This window comes from Solea senegalensis, linkage group LG2, assembly GCF_019176455.1.
Source record: "Solea senegalensis isolate Sse05_10M linkage group LG2, IFAPA_SoseM_1, whole genome shotgun sequence".
In the NCBI taxonomy this organism is placed as follows: domain Eukaryota; kingdom Metazoa; phylum Chordata; class Actinopteri; order Pleuronectiformes; family Soleidae; genus Solea; species Solea senegalensis.
In genome coordinates, this window is record NC_058022.1 from 6570690 (window position 1) to 6590733 (window position 20044).

Genomic DNA, 20044 nt, shown 5'->3' on the forward strand with positions numbered 1-20044 from the left:
ACATTAACAAGTGCCTCTTCTGCAAAGCAACTAACTCTTATCACACCCTTGTGTTTTCACCATTGCCCTTCTTCACTTTTTAAAAGTGCAGCTAAGTCTTTTTTATTGCATTACAGCATGCTAGCAGATTTGTTGTTGCTGAAATAGTTAATTAGGAATAATCTAAATGACTGGTATGAAGTTGATCAAGGGTTGACATAAGTTCTAAACATATCTGTAGCTCCACCTGTGAAGTTCTCAGCAATTCCTGACGAAATGAGGACCAAGACGATTGAAGCAGGCTGCCCTATTGTACTCCAGTGTGTGGTGTCAGATCCTGAAGCCCACGTTTGCTGGTACAAGGAAGAAATGCAGCTCATTTCAAATACCGCAGTAGAAATCCACTCAGAGGGCAACACAAGGACATTAGTTGTTCAGTCTGCAGAGCTGTGCCACTCTGGTGTGTACAGATGCACCACACAGGATGATACGATGGAGTTTCAAGTGGCGATCAAAGGTGACTTCACACTTTTTATTTTGTGCGTTCATATTGTAACCCCACCTCCTCTTTGTAGATGCCACTAATAACCCCCGCTTCTACTGTGTGTGGTTTGAAGGACTGCTTCACACACATAAGCTTAAAGAACTGTTAACACACCAGGTGATTACTATTTCTGATATTTGTACGGTAACTGCTGTGTGGCTCTCCCTGAATTGAAAGTCTCCTTCTGATCTGCAGTTGCATTTTTGCAAGGTGTCCATTTCCACAGTCTTGATTTTATTTAGCTGTCCTGAATTCCCAATGCTAGCTTTACCAGTGACGTACTCGACTATCTTTGACGTTGAGAGAAGCAAGTCACTTGAAGCAGGCAAAGCTCTGGAGCTGGAATGTGAGGTTGCAGACTCCACTGGGCCTGTCTGCTGGTATAAAGATGGTGTAAGGCTCTTCCCGCAGAATGGCTGGGATATACAAAGTACTGGCAGATTGAGAAGGCTTATTATCCCATCTGCTGAGCTCTTACACTCAGGGCTATACAGCTGTGAAACATCTGATGACACTATCCACTTCAAGGTGGATATTAAAGGTGACTTTTATTCAAATACTAGAAATTCCTGGAGACTACATGCAACTTACTTTGACAATATGTAAATACTGTATGTCTGTCTGTTTTGTGTTATGTGTGACTTTGTGACTGGTAAAATTAATCTACTGTCAAAATGAAACTAGTTGTAAATGTGAACTTTTTGATTTAAGATACTGACTAATTCACATTCGAGGAAGCAGAACCTATAACAACTATCTTTAGTCCAAATATGCACTGTTGAGTCCTAAATCATAATATGAATCATCGTCTTTAGCTCCAACGTTGCCGTTGTCGCCCTCGCCCTCACCAGATGTTGTGGAGATGCAGTCACTTGAGGCAACCTGCCCCACTGCAGCAACATGTGAATCCTCAGATCCTGTTGTCCAGAAATCATTGCAGGGGGATAAAGAACATGACTCTAATAGAGAGTCTGATTTTCAAATGGGAGGCATCAAGACAACCCTTGTAATTGAACCAACTCATCCTTCAAACTCTGGAGCATACTACTGTGCAACAGCAGATGATGTTGCTCCTTTGATAGAAAAAAATCAAGGTGAATCTTTTTGTGTATGTGTTTTCTGTTGGCCAACACTAACGCTTTATGTAGTTGTTAGTCTGTCCACTTCTTGCTGTTGCTATGCATTACAGAAAAACAGTATTTCTTTTAAGTCACTGTTTTGATATCCTAATGAACACTGAAATTATCCCCCAATAATCTGTAGTGCCACCTCTGACAAATCAGCTTGGTCCTGATGTTGAGACGACCAATTCTGCTGAAGAGTACTGCAAGAGTACTGCAATTGTTCAGCAGTTTGAGATTTCAGATCCCATTGCCAAAGCCTGTTGGTACAAAGATGGAACCCAGATCTACCCAAAAAAGGAACTTGACTCTGAATCACAGAGCAGCAGCCAAGTCTTGACCCTCCAGTCACATGACTTGTCTGAGAGTGAAAGATCGGCTGATACACAGGCAAATGTGGAGATGAAAGGTGGTGTTCCGCAATATATCTGCACAAATAAGAACTACGAATTTAGCTGCATACATAAATATATCACAGAGCTCATTGTTTTCTCTTTGGCTTTGTCCAAACAGCAGAGCAATGTCACTATGGTGACGAGAATGGTGAGATAGCTGAAGCGTCTGCCCAATACACTGTGGATGTCAAAGGTGATTTGATATATTTCAGCATCAGTCATCCATTTTAACCCAGCACATAAATGCCACTAACAGCAGTGGTGTAATTATCATCAGTTCAATCATCTAAGGCATCTCATAAGCATTTTCAGATAATTGCTTTCTCATCCCTAGTGTCATGTCATTTCCTGCAATTAGGCTCTTAATGAAATATATGGGTGTTTAGTAGCGTCTTCATACTAACATATGTTGTGTTCGTCAAATTACTCTTCATTTTAACAGCCATCTTTGCTTGTAACAGACACTTTGAAACTCTTAAAGTCCATCTTATCTTATTCATCACCAGATCCTCTCATTCGCATTGCTGCCCTGAACTTTTCCCCGTTGCAATGACAACGAACCCTTGTCAAAGAGAAGAACATTTATGTACTTTTTAGGTTTTTAAGGTGATAGGGAAGCGATTGATGGTGAACAATATGAGAAGTCAGTTGAAAGGGGAAACATAGGAGCTGAATCTCAGACCAATCCTGGTCGACCATCTTGTTTGTCTTTGCAATGGATTATCCCATAACTCCATTCTAACCCACACTGATGTACAATTCTGTTATGAGAAGAAGTTTTGAGACATCAACCACTGAAAACCTTTCTCTGTGTACATCACAATGCTTATAGCTACATCGCCAAGGCTCTCATCTGGCCAAGAGAAGTCCACCGAAGAGGCTAATCCTGCTGAAGACATCTTCATGTCTTCAAAATACAATTCCAACATCTTTGGTAGCAAGAGAGGAGATATTCAGATATATGAAGACCATTCCAGGCATATGCCAGCTTCCCAGTCAACATATGAATATACGACGGACTGCTTCAAAACTGAACAGCTAAAGGAGTTCTCTGAACATCAAACAATAAATAGACAATCTCCAGTTTACTGCAGTTCTGCAAAGCCAACTATAATACAATCTGACACACACCATAACACTCCCCAGTCCACAGAATTGCAAGGTGAGGAATTAATTTCCTATGCACAGCATGCAGAAGAATTGCCCATGTCCTGGCAAACAGATTTCCAGTCAGATGAGTTCTGCAGTGGTCTACAAACTGCAAGTACTGAATCAGAGAAGCTACATAGCTCAGTGCAAATGTCAACTATCCACTCAGAGCAAGGGAGTCTCCAGTCAGAATATGTCTCTGATCAATTCCAGATTTCAGGCATCAAATCAGACAAACTCTTTAACACCTTTACATCCCCACATACTGCAGTTATCCAAACAGAGGAGCCTTCTACACCCGTACATATAGAAAAACACTTTACATCCTCACATACTGCAACTGTCCATTCAGAGGAGCCCTATACCTCCTCATATGATGCAGCTTTCCAATCAAAGGAACCCAATACATCCTCACATACCACAGCTATCCAATCAGAGGAACTCTATACAGCCTCACATACTGCAGATGTTCAATCAGAGGAACCCTATACATCTTCACATATTACAGCTGTCCATTCAGAGGAGCCCTATACCTCTTCATATGATGCAGCTTTCCAATCAAAGGAACCCAATACATCCTCACACACTACAGCTATCCAATCAGAGGAACTCTATACAGCCTCACATACTGCAGATGTTCAATCAGAGGAGCTCTATACATCCTCACATACTGCATCTGTCCAATCTGAGGAGCTCTTTGAATTCTTAAATGCTGCAGCTATCCAATCAGAGGAGCCATTATCATCCTCACATACTGCAGCTGTCCAATCAGATGAGCTTTGTTTTACAACTTCAAATATTAAAGTAACAAAAACGGAGAAGCTCTGTAACTCCGCAGAGGTGCCAGCTGTCATGTCTGAGAAGCTTCTTGATTGCTTACAAATGGAAACTGTCTCTTTAGAGAGCCCCTCTTTATGGACTGCAACTAACCAGTCAGAGGAATTAAATATGCCCCTACAGACATTGACTGACTGGTCAGAGAAGGTCAGTGTCTTCCCTAAAGACATATCTCCTCAATCAGGGCACATGTGCAACTCTAAAAAGGTAGATCCCATCCAAACAAAGGACCATTACAAATTACAGCAGTTGGCCCATGTCAGACAAAGTGACCTACCTGGCCATTTAGAAGAGATGTATCCATCAATGCAGGACTCAACTGTTCAAACAGCGTGTCATCACTCCATGGAGGCCACAGAAGACTGCACAGTTAACTCAGGACAGAGATCATCTAAGTTTGCAGAGCCCTACCAAACCAAGCAGGTCTCTGCAGTCCAACCCGAAGAGAGCTATCTATCAAGGACATGCGACAGTCACTGGATCGACAGTTTCACTGCAAATAAGGTGGCTGTTGGAGGTGATTTAAATGGTTAGCATTATGAAACAACGTGGATGGGCACAATGTTGACGTTGTGTAAAATGAAGAGATTGCTTATTTTGCAGTTGTTGACATTTTGACAATTTTTAATTTCATTTTATTTACAACATTATTTTATACTAAAACTGGTAAATCACTGAGCTTGGGTAGTCACTGAGGACATTTACAATGGGAAAAATTAGCTTCATATCCTAACTTGAATGTTGAGGTATCTCAAGTCTAACCAGAGATACCTTTTGATAAGTTACTAATAACACGCAGATGTATCTTTTATGATGACTTCTTTTAACTCTTAAGATTTTTTGGCATGACTAATATGATATGTTGATCATCTGTTTGAATGCATATTTTGTTGTGGTCAGTTATAGTGATGCAATTTTCTTCTGATGTTACCTAAAACATCCCCAGCTCTGCCGGTGACAATTACAACACTTGGTGACGCTGAGAGGAGCAAGTCTGTCGAAGCGGGTGAACCATTAGTACTGCGATGTGAGGTATCAGATCCTAACGCTCAAGTGACTTGGTACAAGGATGGAATAAAACTACATGAAGCTGCTGGGCAAGAACTGGTGGCAGAGGGTTCCATAAGAACACTGGCTGTCCAATCAGCGATGCCATCTCATGCAGGGATTTACAGCTGCGAGACAACAGATGATGCGATGCAGTTTCATGTGGATGTTAAAGGTGACAATAACAGTTTTCATCAGTTCTGCAAATAGATTTTAGTGAGCGTCAAGTGCACCCAAACAGTTTTTGCTTTGCTGATAGTACGTTCTGGACATTAGAAGTTCTTTTCTGCATATAAAATCTGAAAAGTTGCAAACTCCTAGTTTTAGCTAATCAGTTTGGTATTGTAAAACGATGCTTTAGATTGTCATTGTTATCAAAATAAGAGGCCTTAAAAGGCATCTTAGTGGAGAAATAATTTATGCAGTCATCATGACACACAGGGCAGGCAAAATCCAGTATTATGCTCTGGGGTTGCAGTCAGAATTCTGAACACACATAACAGGGTAAATATGGGTGTTTATCGTGTAGTTATTTAACCAAACACAAGACAGTAGGGAAAGGCTTTAGTTTCAGGATTGTATTTTGCTTTTTTTGGTTTATTGCAGTTCCTCTATTGACCAGTTTGTGTAAAATTCAACCCTGTAGCTCCACTTGTGAAGTTTTCAGCTATGTCTGAGGCTGACCAGGTTGAGACAGTCACCGTGGACTATCCTGTTGCTCTACAATGTGAGCCATCAGAGCCCACTGGACAAGTCGAGTGGGACATGGATGGAACAACGCTCCTACCTCAAAGTGGAATAGACTTCCAATCGGAGGGAATTGTGAGGAGTCTAGTTGTCCCATCAGCAGAGCTGACTCACACCGATGTACACTGCTGTGAGTCAAACAATGATGACACCGAGTTTGCAGTGAAAGTGGAAGGTGATGCTCAGACACTTTGTAGTGCTTTCGCTGTCTTGCACTGGCAACTAATTATAAAAGCAGTTAGACTGAGTCACATTTTTCTAATCACCTAACAGAAAGTAGTTCATTTTTCTATCCCCGAAACTTGATCGACTGCATTTCTAAAGAATAAAAACAATTACTACTACTATTTTTAAAAAAAACTGATTTTTAACAAACATTAAAATAAAAAGATGCCTAATATGTTATTAAACACTCAGCTTCACAGTGCAGCCAGTTGTTATGCATGTCATTGACTTAGCTAGCATTTCACAAGACACTAACTGAATACCACCCCTTCACCAGAAACAGATCTTGTTTGTGTGTTGGTTTGGCATTAGAGTGTAATAACTGGAACTGAAATGTAACAACTTGGCTTCTGTTCTTTTAGCCCATGGAATATGTTTTCTTTTGTTGTCTTTTTATGTCAGTCATATTTATGTTGTTTTGTCCACTGCTTTGTCCTCTTTAAATTTAAGTTTCAATCTTGAAATTCTGTATTGAATATACAGTTGGTTGGATATCTTACTATAACTTCAAGAGACTACTACATTTGTGAGCCTTATTTAGATACTCTTTCTGCAATATCTGAAATTTGTAGCACTACCTGTGAAGTTCTCGGAGCTTCAAGAGACTGACAAGAACAAATCCATCCAAGAGGGCGCTACCATTGTCCTCAGCTGTGAACTCGCACTTGATCCCTCTGCTCATGTGGACTGGTACAAGGATGGTATGGAACTCCTGCCACAAGACAATGTAGAGATACAGTCAGATGGTTTAACAAGAACGTTACTCATCCACTCAGCTGAAAGCAAACATGGTGGCACCTACGAATGTTCAACATCAGATGACACCGTCACATTTAAAGTGGACGTACAAGGTGATTTGACTCTATTCTTTCTATCGTCTTATAGCCAGCACACCACATCCATCTCATCTTAAAATGACTGGTTTTTAATGTTCATAAGAACATGGTATTATAGGCTGGACAGTGTGCTCTGTCCACTCTTATCCAAAACCTTTATTTCCTTCTCTTAGGCCGATCGCCACAGATCATGCCGATCCCCTCCTCAGAGCAATGCAAGAGGATTGCATTTGGTTTTCCAATTATGCTCCAGTGTGTGGTCTCAGAGCCTGTTGCACAGGTTTCCTGGTTTAAAGATGGGGTGGAGCTTTTTTGTAAAACTGGCCTTGATATGAAGAGAGACGGAAGCTTCAGGAAGTTAATTATTCATTCTGCTAAGGTCTCTGACTCTGGCCTTTACAGCTGTAGCCTCGCCAATGATGTTGTGACATTCCATGTGGACGTTGAAGGTGATTTGCTTCTATTAATTTTTAATTAATAAGCTTCCAGGTGTGAGACAAACATTTTAGCATTTGCTTTACCCATAACTGTGTACTTCTTTGTACATGTAAGTAAAAGTTTATAACACTGTCTGAAAAGAGAGCTCTCACTGTACGTGCTAAAAAGATTTTATGTGCAAAACTCTACTTGTTAAAGGATATAGCATTTTGACAGCTTAACAGTGGTGTCCTGCATTGCTCTTATAATGCAGCTCCTCCTGTGAGGTTTTCAGCGCTTCCAGAGATTGCAACACACACATTTGTTGAGGCAGGCTGCCCAATTAAGCAGCTCTGTGAAGCGTCAGAGCCAACTGCCCAAGTCGATTGGCACAAGGATGAAGAAAAGCCACTTCCAAAGAGTCGATATGAAATTGAAATAAGCGAAAATCTAAGAGAGCTTGCCGTTGAATCAGCAGAAGTCAGACACTCTGGGGTGCGCAACTGTGAAGCTACAGATGACCATATAGAATTTAAGGTGGATGTTACAGGTGATCTAAGTATTTTGAGCTTTGTCAGAATCACTAACTATTTGACCAACTTAGGCTTTAAAGATTTTAAGACCAAATATTCACTGATAATGTATGCTGCAACAGCATTTACTAAAGAAGCTTTTTTTTTTAGAAACAACAATTATAGGCCCTTTCAGAGTAGATGTGGCAACTAAGTGATTATTTGTCTTCAAGAGGCTGGTGCAAGCTTAAAAAACCTATTGTGATACTAACAGTGGATCAAATTATTATGAGTATCATGTGTTACTTCTCAGTTGATTGTGTTTGCTAATGATAGAGTTGAATTAATGATGCTGCAGTCTCTCTAGTCTGAAAGGGCATTCTGGCTGTAGATGTTTTGTATTTTAACAACTACAATTAGTAAACTTTAAAGGCATTACATTTAAAGTGTACGTACTGTACATCTACCAGGTGTAAAACAATCCTTTGAAATGTGATTGTTTCATGTCCTATTGTACATACTCACTCAATGTGGGCTGGTGACTCTAAATATGTGTCTTTAAAATGTAAGTAATTGACATAACTCACTGTCAACCCATTTAGACACACACCTTGCTTTACAGTTTATACTCAGTCAACTAATAGAATATAGCTTAGCAAGTCTGATTACTGTCTGGTTGCTGTTTGATACATTTAAATACCTATAGCACCAGTTTGATTCTCAGCTGTTCCAGAGGCTGGGGGGAACAAGTGTGTTGAAGCAGGCAGCCTGACCAAACTGCAGATCTCAGACCCTACAAACAACACCTGCTCGTATGAGGACGGAGTAAAACTCTTGCCGAAATTGGGAATAAACATTGATTCAGAGAGCAGTGAGAGGACACTTGTTATGAAGTCGCCCACATCTTCATACGCTGAGGTGTACAGCTGTAAAATTGATGATGAATCAGATTCAGATTCCAACAGTTTCGTTGCGGAGGTGAAAGGTGATATGCTTAGCTTTTTCTTGGCAAGATGTTGTGACTATAGAGTCCTAACAGTGCAAAACCCCATCAGCCTTCCCAGCCATTTTCCTTTCTTCATGTGCTAATTTCATAAAACATAAAACATACATTTAGGACCATTTGCAAAACATAGCATGTATATTTTACCAGCATATTCAGTTACATTGGATCACTGCACTGCTTCCATTAACGTTTACTACTTGCTTCAAAAATGGATTAACACCCAAGAAATATTATATTGTTGACAATGAGCAGTCATCTACTTTGACATAAGCATGTCTAAGCTGTGAAATCCAGACCTTACAGCTTCTTTAACGCATGAGCATAAAGAATAAATGCTACTTTCAAGCAACATCTTATCTCTTGTGTACCATTTCATGCAGCACCACCGGTGACATTTGTGGATATCCCAGAAGAAGAACTTTTCAAGAGTGTTGTCGAAAAAGAACAGCTTGTTCTGTCATGTGAAGTGTCCAGAGACGATGCCATTGTCCAGTGGTATAAAGATGGAGCTGAAATGCAACCAAGCATTAAAGTTACAATGGAAGCAGAGAGTACCAGAAGAAATCTGACTATTCATTCAGCTCAACTGTCAGACGCAGGCACATACACATGCCGTGTAGGAGACCATGTTTTACTCTTCAAGGTTACCATACGAGGTAATCTTGCTGAAAATGAGTGGAAAAAATATGAAAAATATTGAGGCAAAATTCACTTGTGTTATAATGAAAAAAAATGTTTTTCCTTCCTCTTCCAAAGAACCTCCAGTGATGATAATCTACCCTAAGGAAGATGTCCACCTTGACCGCCACGTCCCAGATGAAATCATTCTGAGTTGTGAACTCTCTCGTATCAGTGGTGTTGTCAGCTGGTACAAAGATGGCCAGAAGCTGCAAGACAGTGAGAACATCAAACTCAAGATTGAAGGCCCTTACCGACGACTAAAGATCCTTTCTAGTGGAGTCGAAGATTCTGGAGAATATGTCTGTGATACAGCCGACGATTCAATATTCTTTCATCTAAGCATTACAGGTAAAAATCCATAGTACTACAGGAATTAAGAGAACTAAAAGTATCATCCAGATTTGTTGCCAACACTTGAAAGAATAAACAATGCTCAAGTTGTGTCAAACTATCAATTTCCAGAACCTCCAGTGCGGATTGTATCCCCAAGCCAGTCGCAAATGGAACTTTGTCAACAAACCTCAGAGAGGATGGTACTGAGCTGTGAGATCTCACGGCCCAATGCGGTGGTGCGCTGGTATCGAGATGGACTCGAAGTGGAGGAAAATGATAACCTTATTCTGGAGGTGGATGGTGTCTACAGAAGACTCATCATACCTGAAACTACTGTCAAAGATTCTGCAGAATATGTATGCGATACAGCAGATGATTCCGTGACCTTCTTTGTGAACATAGCAGGTAAAAAATACTGAATTGATAAGGTTATGTGTTTCCATGTTGATCCATTGCTTACACTAAATTCTTACTACACAGAGCCCCCTGTCCGCTTCATACGTCCAAGGAAGATGGCGAGTAGAGTAGAGAAAGTGGCTGGGGAGACTCTGGTACTTGACTGTGAAGTTTCAAGATCAAATGCTGAAGTCACCTGGAAGAAAAATGGGGAGGAAGTAGAAGACTCCAGAAATATCACCATCCTTGAAGATGGCGCCATGCATCAATTAACCATCCACTCTCTCACAGTGAAGGATGCTGGGCAATATGTCTGTGATGCAAAAGATGATGTGATGGATTTCCAAGTAAAAGTGAAAGGTAGGCCATAATATTGTTCTTTGACAACTCCAACATTAGACAAGTTTTGAAATCATATACTGTTTATGATATTTTCCATTTCGATCTGCGGTGGTTTGCTGTTGCACCTCTTATTGCCTTCTTTTCTATAGCAATGCCAGGAATTGTATAGCCACAGAACACAAAGTGCAAATTGGAGTCATTAAGCAACATTTACCCAATGATAGAAACTAGCACTCTACAAGGCAGCAGTTTTCGCACTTTCCCACTTCACAAATCAAACACACTGAAAAAAAACTGATACCAATAACTAGATGTACTCCAAAGGTTTCATGAGCCATATCCGACACAGCTTCCAAGTCTTGAGCCAATTGGTTCAGCAGCTTTTGCATAGTCCGACTAACAGGCTGGCAAACTCCTCCTTGGCAGAGGCAAAAATGGAAATGGTGGCCTGGTGAGTCACATAAAAGCAAATGGGAAAACAAGATGGTGAAAACAAAGTGTTTACAGATGACCCCCTAGTGTCAGATATATACAGTAGGTTCCAACCAATTTCACTCAATTGAGTTTTCCAGTATTTATGCTTCATCTGTTAGGACTTCCAGGCTCTTGATAATGCAGTGAAAAAAGTAGATTTTTTTTCTTGCTCATTTTCAGAATTGCCTGTAAAAATTCTTGGAAAACCTGAGGCAAAAACAGAAAAGGAGTTCTTAGTTACTGATGACATTATTCTTGTGTGCGAGCTCTCACGATCCAATGTCTCAGTCACTTGGTACAAAGATAATGAGCTTATTGACGACACTGAGCGATACTGTATTGAGGAGCAAGGTGTCTTCCGATCACTGGTTGTCCTAAATGCTGGGCTCCAGGATTCAGGAGAGTATGCTTGCGATGCAGTGGATGATAAGATGGTCTTCCATATCACAGTCAAAGGTAATCATATTAAACTATTGAAATGGTAATCCGTCTTTCCTCCAAAACAGGAAAACAATAACTCAAACATATATTTATGCACAGAGCCTCCAGTACAAATCATTGGGAACTCGGGCCACCCAGAGCATCACATCCTGGCCGCAGGAGATGACCTTATTTTGGAGTGCGAGGTATCTCGGTCAGATGCCACTGTTCAGTGGTTATGGAATGGCGAGATACTGAAACCAGATCCCCGTATCAAAATTGACAGCTATGACGTTGTGAGAAAGCTTGTCGTCTCTGGACTTCAACCCTCAGACTCTGGAAAATACATCTGTGATGCCACTGATGACCAAATGATAACAATTGTTGAGGTGCAAGGTGAGATTACGGCTTTTATTTCTGCAATTTGTGTTTCATTAACAATGTCCCGTGCATGTATATGGAAGTAAAGGCAACTCATTTGTTAATCGTACTTTTGCAGAGCCTCCGGCCAAGTTTGTGAATAAACAAGCAAATAACAACATCTTGGCCTATGAAAATGAGAGTGTTACATTGTGTGCCATTGTGAACAATGAAAGAGCTAATGTTCGGTGGTTGAAAGATGGCCAACTACTGAACGAGGACAACATTCACATTTCCAGTGAGGGTAATACCCACAAGCTCACTATTAATCCTCTGCAGCTGTCAAATTCTGGAGAATATGTCTGTGACGTAAACACGGACGAGATGTATTTCAGTCTTTTAGTCAAAGGTAAGAATTTGGCACTCCTAATTGAAATGTGACCTTTTTCAAAATAATATTTACTTGATTAACAGGACGTTAAAATATAGTTTTTGAATTCAACATATACAGATATAAAATATATATATTTATGTTTATTTTTAACAGAAATGAAGGTGAAATTTATTAGACCTTTGGAGAACACTGTGTGTATAAAGGGCCGCAGCCTCACTCTACGATGCGAGATCAATAAACCCAAAGGAGATGTGCAGTGGCTGAAAGATGGCCAGGAGATCTCTCCAAACCGCCGGCACACAATACGGGCACAAGGTCGAGAGCGAAGCTTCACCATCCATCAAATAGTGGAAGAAGATGCTGGAGAATATGTCTGTGAGTCCACAGATGACAGGACGTCCTCTACTGTCATTGTGGAAAGTAAGTACATTTAATTGCCACAAAGAAAACAAAAGGCAGTTTGGCAAATAATGTGTTCAACGGGCAATGTTACCATTTAAACTAATCTCATTCAACAATCAATTTGCCTTTAGCTCCTCGTGTTGTTGAGTTCATAGCAGAGGTTCGTAACATCACAGTACGAGAGGGAGAAGATGCCGTTTTTAAGTGTGTGGTTTCACCGGAAGATACTCAGTTGGTGTGGCGCTTAAATGGCAAGCAAATAGCTCAAAATGAGCGCACCGTCATTTCAAGCAATGGACTGTGCCACATGCTCTGCATCCACAACTGCCTGGTTTCAGATAGCGGCAAAGTGACAGCTGATGCCGAGGGTTTGGTATCTGAAGCAGAACTCCACGTTCAAGGTAAGTCGTTGCCCCATCATTAACACGTATATACATTTGTCTCAAATAGCATATGTTACAATGCTTAAGAATAGTTTAATAACCTCTCATCTCTCGTGGTTAACACCATACTTCAAACCTGGAAATATCAGCAGTACTGAAGTGAATGTTAACATGAAAGAAATTAAACTATGTCTGTGTACCATTACTACAACATAAGCATATATGATCAATGATGACCCTCTAAGAGTGTCTTTGACAACTAGTGCTTAACAGCTTCTCCTGTTAGAATTCCTCTGGTAACTGACAGAGACATGTGGCTCACTGGGTTTGGTGTATGTGACACAGTAGGCGGCGAGGCTCCACAAAGCTTTTTGCTTACTCTCTGTGCCTGAAATTCTGGCTTTGACTGGTCTATACAGAGTTGTGTATAATTTGCTACATTGCATTTTGCTATGTCTGAGGTGGAGACAACTAGAGAAATTGCTACAAGAAATTGCTAATCAAAATCTGAAATGTTCATAAAAATCCTTTAACTATTTGAGGTACACTGCATTCAGACAAACAACAACAAAATCATATTTTCTCCTTGGGGGAGGCAACTATTGAGTGACCAAAATTATTGGGAGAAAAAAAATTATGATTTTAACCTCAAGTTTTTGGTAATAAATTAAAAGGTACTTCAAAATAAATCATTCAAACTGTATTTTGGCAAGTCAGGATTTAAGTAATCTGGCCCACATACTGTGTGGGATAATGGCAATTGGATGGTCCCCTCCAGATCTAGGCCACAAGCTCACCACACATCAGTGATTTAACGACCATGGCCCTCATTTGCCTGAAGATATTTGAGGAATAGTTTTATTCATGATATAGTCTGCTTTAGGGAGATATCGAGTTTACACTTTGCCAAGAGCACCTCATATTTTCCCAAAATAGATTTGATTAAAGATATTCAGGCTGCATTTGCCATTTCAGATGTTGGCCACTTCAGGTTCACATCAATTTTGTGTGGTCCAGATGAAAGCCAGCAGTGCCACATGATTGCCAGAAGTGGGCTACATCTGGCACGGCCCACTTATGAGCAGGCACAAAAGCATTTCTGGATGCCGTGCTGTCGTGAGGTGCAAGCCTTTGTGCTGATGCACATGGGACCAAAGTGCAGCTTGATCTCAACAATAAACATTAACATGCCAGTTCTACGTCCTCAGCAGCAGTTTAACAGCAGTTTATCTTCTTAAAGAGAATCATGTCCACTGACTGTGGCTAATTCACATCACTTTTAGAATTATGCTATGGGTGCCTTATCCATGCCACATCCAGGGTCCAGGTGCCTGCGGGCGTCCATGTGGGTAAGCACTGGTTTACATTAACAGTGCTCAATTAATATCTTATATTTTTACATTTTCAGAGCAACAGGTGCTGTTCACCAAGACAATGGTGCCAGTAGTTGCTGAAGAATACAGTGAGGCAGTTTTAGAGGTGGAGGTGAGTCTGGAATCAGAGGAGATACAGTGGATGAGACAAGGGGTGCTGATCCACCCTGGAGCAAAGTATACCCTTAAACACAAGGGTCGAAAACACTCTCTCACCATACACAAAGTGGCCATGTCTGACCGGGGCACCTACAGCTGTGAAACCCTCCACGATCGCACGCAAGCACAGCTAACAGTGGAACGTGAGTGTGCACGTGTTCTCACTATGCCCAGTACTTTGTTTGTTTACTGCCGTTGCCGACAGCTCCACCTCCATCGGTGCGTCTTGTGAAAGCAAAGCTCAATTAACTGAGTAAGAGTAATTTGAGTGACTGGGACCAGGATGGCATTTGTACTGGAACACATCACGATGGCAACCAACAGGTGATGGCATCAAAAGCCAAAGCTGACTCTCACACCAGGGTTTCTGTATTGACAAACAGTCAATAAAGGCCTAATAATTTCAACTTAAGATGCCTTTGCTCAAGGAATTATTCCTGTAAAAAGTTACAACGACATGCTCCACTAATGCTTCTCAAAAGTAGTAATGTTGACATACTAAAACCAGTGATAAAGACGTACTTATGATAGTTTTTCTTTGCACATACTTTGTATATTTCTTAGTCCTATGAGCCATAGGCCAGTGGGTGAATTAAAGGCTGTTCTTTCAACACTGGTGTGGGTGGGAAGGGGAAAGCCAGGACTTTAGGCACCCATTGGCACCTCCTATGAATTTGGATCTCCTCTCATTGCATCTAAATTTACACACCGGCCTTCAAAACTGAGGTTGTTGTCATCAGGTCTCCAAAATAAACACCCTTTTTTTCCACAGGGAATGTGTGTCTGTGTTAGAATAAGTGAAACATGTTGGCAGATTCAAAGCTAGTCTTTGTATAAAGCCCTGCACTCAAATCCCTAAAATATCTTGTTGTCAGTGTGTGCCAGCTTGTATTGTTTAACTCCAGACTGCTGCGCATTGACCAGTCCTCACGTCTACTTGAACAGAAAGTGTGAATAAAAATGTTTACAACTGTGGTCACTCTTTTACAGATTACCTTTCTTGAGCGGTTATTTATTCTCATTTAGACAAGTACCTGCTGTTGTTGCATACTTCTATATTTAAATTAACATAGTTTGTTGTGTTTCCAATTCCAATATTTCTATATTTCACAGCTCGAAAAGTCACTCTCAAGAGGGGACTGGTTGACATTACCACCACAGAGAGAGAAACGGCGTCTTTTGAAGTTGAGCTCTCACATCCCAATGTCCCAGGCACTTGGATGAGAAATGGAATTAAGCTTAAGCCGACAAGTCACTTCCGTATTAGTGCCAAAGGACAAGTCCACAGCCTCATCATCTATAACCTATCAGTGGAAGACACTGGCACCTTTACATTCTCTGTAGAGAATCTGAAAACATCTGCAAGGCTTGTTGTCAAAGGTAGGTCATTAACGAAAAGCACTTTTGGTTTGAGTATTAAAAAGGCCAATAAATAAGCTCTGTGATGACATAACCAAGGTCACATTTATGCTTTCAGATAACACAAAATGAACTGTGTGCAGTACACTAGTACAATCAAAACAAAAATGTTACTGTACTAATTTTGTTGTGGCCTCAGACTAGTAGCTGAAGTGGTGTTCTTACAGGCTAGACTGAATGCCAACCAGTGGAGGCACGATAATGCAAAGGGAGGGACGGCATTGCTACTGTTCTCTTCATGTAGGCTCAAGTTCCACACACAAAATAGCTTAGCATGACCCTATGAAAAGTGGTTCTAGCTTTTCTGCCAGGGCTGAATTTAAAGCCACAGAACAAAATAATCCACTCCAGGCCAAGTCAATCAGTGTGTATCATCCCTTACAGCTAAAGGCTAAAACACAGGGGGCAACAATAGGATGGATATATCATTGCGTGTTTATCCGAGGTTTGTCACAGTCAAAGATGAAAGCAATGGTTGTTTAAGGACAGTAGTGTGCCCACGTCAATGACAAAATAGTACTCACATGTCCATAGACACAATGTTGTAATAAATCCTCCTGCTGCTGTAGGTATCTCTTGAAGACCTGTATAACAGAAAGAATGACCACACCATTGTTAATGTTGACATTGTCACCTGATCTTTGTTTGTTTGATCCTGAAGGTTGAATTAATATTTGGAGGAATTTAAAATAGTGATATGTGTTTATTAACTAAGAATGCTCTGCTCCATCACCAGAGCCCCCAGTGACCATTTTCAGGAAACTGGAGGACCAGAAATTCTCTGAAGCAGCAGTGATCTCTCTTGAGTGTGAGCTGTCGAGACACAATGTCGATGTAAAATGGTTCAAGGCAAGTGCTGGATTTTGGTTTTTCCTAGAATCATCGTCAATTCATCAAAACATCTCACTTGTCTACCGTCTACTTGTCAGATCAAATTGCATCTAAATAGATCAATGAAGACTGGTTGATGCCATCACATCAGAGTTGTTGAGATTAACTACAACTGACATAAAATCTCTCTTTCTTTTTTTTAACCATGTCAGAATGGGGTTGAAATGAAGCCCAGCAAGGAAGTGCGCATTTATGCAATGGGTAGAAAAAGGTTTCTTCAGATCATTAAATGCCACGTCAGTGATTCTGGCACGTACACCTGCGATGCTGGAGAGGCCACCACATTCTGCACTGTGGAGGTCTATGGTAAAGTCTGCTTTTTAAATACTACATTTTACAAAGGTGATATTAGAAAGCACTGTGGTAGGCCATTTACTTACAAATGGCACGATCTACTCAGATAAACAAGAAAAGGCAAATAAAGTGAACACTAGTCTCGCCAAGCCAGTGGTTCTAAAATACAGTGGTGAAAATAGGCCGAACAAAGTGAGGTACAGACTTTTCACAGGAGGCAGATTTATTCCCAATCACAGAATTTGCTCTCTATTCATCCTCCTCTTCCTCATACTGTATATAATTCAGACACTAGTATAGTGAAATTAGATTAAGATGGAGCTTCACTTAGAACACATACCCTGGTATACAGTATTTCTGATTTTCCTCCACGTACCACTGGTGGTACACGTGCTACAGTTTGAAAACCATGGCTCTAAGCAGAGCTTGTGCACAGCTCGCACGATTCTGCTCAACAATATGAAAGGAAACTATCAATAATTTACACCTCTTTGGAACTTAAATGCACAAGTTGCAGGGCCTTCAATTCATCTTCATAGAAGAAGCACGGGCAAAATAAATGATCCGTTTACATTCAATTTAGCTCTACTGGCTTTAGGTTATTGTGCATGACAGGTCTCAGTAACATACATTTGAATAACTAAAAGTATGAGAAATAACCTAGAATACTTTGGTAAACAAATGCCACCACAGTGGTAGTAGTTACTCGAGTAACATCATCATCACACAGCAGTCAAACAGTAGACTAGACATTTTAATTTAAGCCCCAACACCAGTTAGCAGAGTATGTGATTATCTTGGTAATTAAATGTAGAATCATTTGTGACCAAAACGAAATTTGAAACATTTAGAAATAGAAGAAAGCAGCCACTTACCAAACACTCACAATGCCAGTGCTACCAGGCTGGAGACATTAGCTTAGCTAGTATTTACATCGCTAGTATTTAGTATTTACAAGCACCTTAAGAGCTGAAGAACTACTGTAGGAAAGTAACTACTACTAACAGTAAATAAGCAGGCACCTAAGCTTGTGAACTTCACAGTAGACACCAACATTGTGCTAGTATGAGACATTAAAATATCAAAACAACCACAAAACATTAGCCATCTAACATGGCTGACATTAGCCAAACAGGTGGTATGAGCTGTGGCTGATTAAACCTCCACTCAGGTCTGTGGGACACCTGTTTGGGAAGGGATAATTAAACTCACCATTTCTATTGGTCGGTGGAGTATACAGTATTGGAGTATACAGTAGCTCATAATTAGTAAAGAAAAACACCTGTGTGGAGAATCTTTCACTGTCATGCTTCATATATTTACATTTTGTAAAAGTTAAGTGACTTTAAAGTTTAGTTATTTCTTTCTTTGACAGAATTAAAACACATTCAGCAATTAAAGATGAATATTATGTATATTTAATCTTACATTATCATGCCTATATTGCATGCCATATAAATAAATAATATAAATAATAGTAGTAAAAGTTGTTATATGTTATATGAACACTTGTCCTTGGTAAATAACACTTTTACAAGCCATATTTATTGTAAAATCATGTGTTTGAGAAATAAATGTTATGTTATGGCCAATGATTTCCAATAAAATGTGCTAATAGAATGTGCAATAACACCTAATACAACCATAGTGGCTAAACTGGCAGCAGCAACTTAAAGTCTGCAATTGCACAACACTGCCATCTGCCCTGTTTCACAGAATAAAATTATTAGCAGTACAACAGAGGAGTTTGTCCAACGTTGACTGCACTGAAATAACTTAGGTTATAAAACATAGCTGTATGCTATACATTTATATTTTAGAAAGGGGAGACTGAACAAAAAAAGTTATTATTTTTGTTGATGATTTGTTTTCTCTTTTTCTCTCTGTCTTCCCTTAACTCAATATTGATTCTTTTGACAGAGCGTGAGCTATTGATCCTGCAGGGCCTCGAGGATTTGGACATCCAGGAAGACGAGAATGCCGTGTTTGTGTGTGAGATCACGGTGGACGACGTGCCAGGGGAATGGTTCAAAAACGGGGAGAGGATACAACCCACCAGCACTGTCAAGATCCGCCAGGAAGGTCAGTCTCAAAATGACGTATATCTTGATGTATCTTGTTGTCCTGTACAGCACTGCCAATGTGGTTTTACCATAAATATAAATAAATAAATGTATTGATTAGTTAAAATTTATAATTTTTATAAATTTTCTTCTGATTTCAGGGACCAAACATTTTCTCCTTATGTGTAATGTGCGACCAGAGGATTCTGGGGAGATCAAATTTGTCGCCAGACATGTTGAATCTATTGCTTACCTGGAGGTGGAAGGTATTATGAAAACAGGCCTAATAGTTTGTCTGTAGCAAAATTATTATCACCACAGAGTATAAGAGTTGTGCCTAAATACAACAAACTGTTCTATGTGCAATTTCTGCTCATATGATCTCAAATCTATGAATAAATTACATCAGAAATTTCCAAACTTCTCATTCTCCCAGAGGTTCCTATCAACATTGTGAAACCTCTGCAGGATAAGACCGTCCTGGAGAAGACCCGAGTGATCCTGGATTGCACTGTGTCAAACTCCAGATGTAGCATCCGCTGGTACAAAGGACCCAATGTCATACTGCCCTCTGAGCGCTTTGAGATCAGCAGCGAAGGCTGTTATCGCAAACTGATCATCCAGCATGTGCTGCTGGATGATGATGGCACATACAGTGTCCAGGTTGGCGAGTGTACCTGCTCTGCAAAGCTGACAGTGGAGGGTAAGAAGGGTCATCATTAAGAGTCCATTGTGGTCAATACAATACAATCCAAAATCCCATCTGACAACAAAGCTACTAGGATGTTTTTGTGCAGTGGACATGTAGACTTTGTCCTCCATCAAATGCACTGCAGGACATTGGG

The 20044-nt window shown here is 40.3% G+C and overlaps 1 protein-coding gene across 2 annotated transcripts in view; it reads left to right on the plus strand.

The window, feature by feature from the left end:
* obsl1b (obscurin like cytoskeletal adaptor 1b) overlaps nt 1–20044 on the plus strand; it is a 31798-nt gene that overhangs the window by 7090 nt on the left and 4664 nt on the right. Inside the window, exons 9-35 of one of the 2 annotated variants that reach the window (XM_044018266.1) lie at nt 221–496; nt 789–1064; nt 1339–1617; nt 1787–2053; nt 2158–2232; nt 4972–5247; nt 5719–5994; nt 6617–6895; nt 7054–7329; nt 7572–7847; nt 8534–8794; nt 9196–9471; nt 9572–9844; nt 9959–10234; nt 10310–10585; nt 11222–11497; nt 11582–11857; nt 11961–12230; nt 12369–12635; nt 12749–13018; nt 14409–14675; nt 15646–15912; nt 16688–16800; nt 16995–17148; nt 19057–19218; nt 19361–19465; nt 19636–19902. In XM_044018266.1, coding sequence (XP_043874201.1) covers nt 221–496; nt 789–1064; nt 1339–1617; nt 1787–2053; nt 2158–2232; nt 4972–5247; nt 5719–5994; nt 6617–6895; nt 7054–7329; nt 7572–7847; nt 8534–8794; nt 9196–9471; nt 9572–9844; nt 9959–10234; nt 10310–10585; nt 11222–11497; nt 11582–11857; nt 11961–12230; nt 12369–12635; nt 12749–13018; nt 14409–14675; nt 15646–15912; nt 16688–16800; nt 16995–17148; nt 19057–19218; nt 19361–19465; nt 19636–19902 — 6612 coding nt within the window. The remainder of the gene's footprint in view (nt 1–220; nt 497–788; nt 1065–1338; nt 1618–1786; nt 2054–2157; nt 2233–4971; nt 5248–5718; nt 5995–6616; nt 6896–7053; nt 7330–7571; nt 7848–8533; nt 8795–9195; nt 9472–9571; nt 9845–9958; nt 10235–10309; nt 10586–11221; nt 11498–11581; nt 11858–11960; nt 12231–12368; nt 12636–12748; nt 13019–14408; nt 14676–15645; nt 15913–16687; nt 16801–16994; nt 17149–19056; nt 19219–19360; nt 19466–19635; nt 19903–20044) is intronic. The other variant, XM_044018267.1, reaches the window with a different exon arrangement.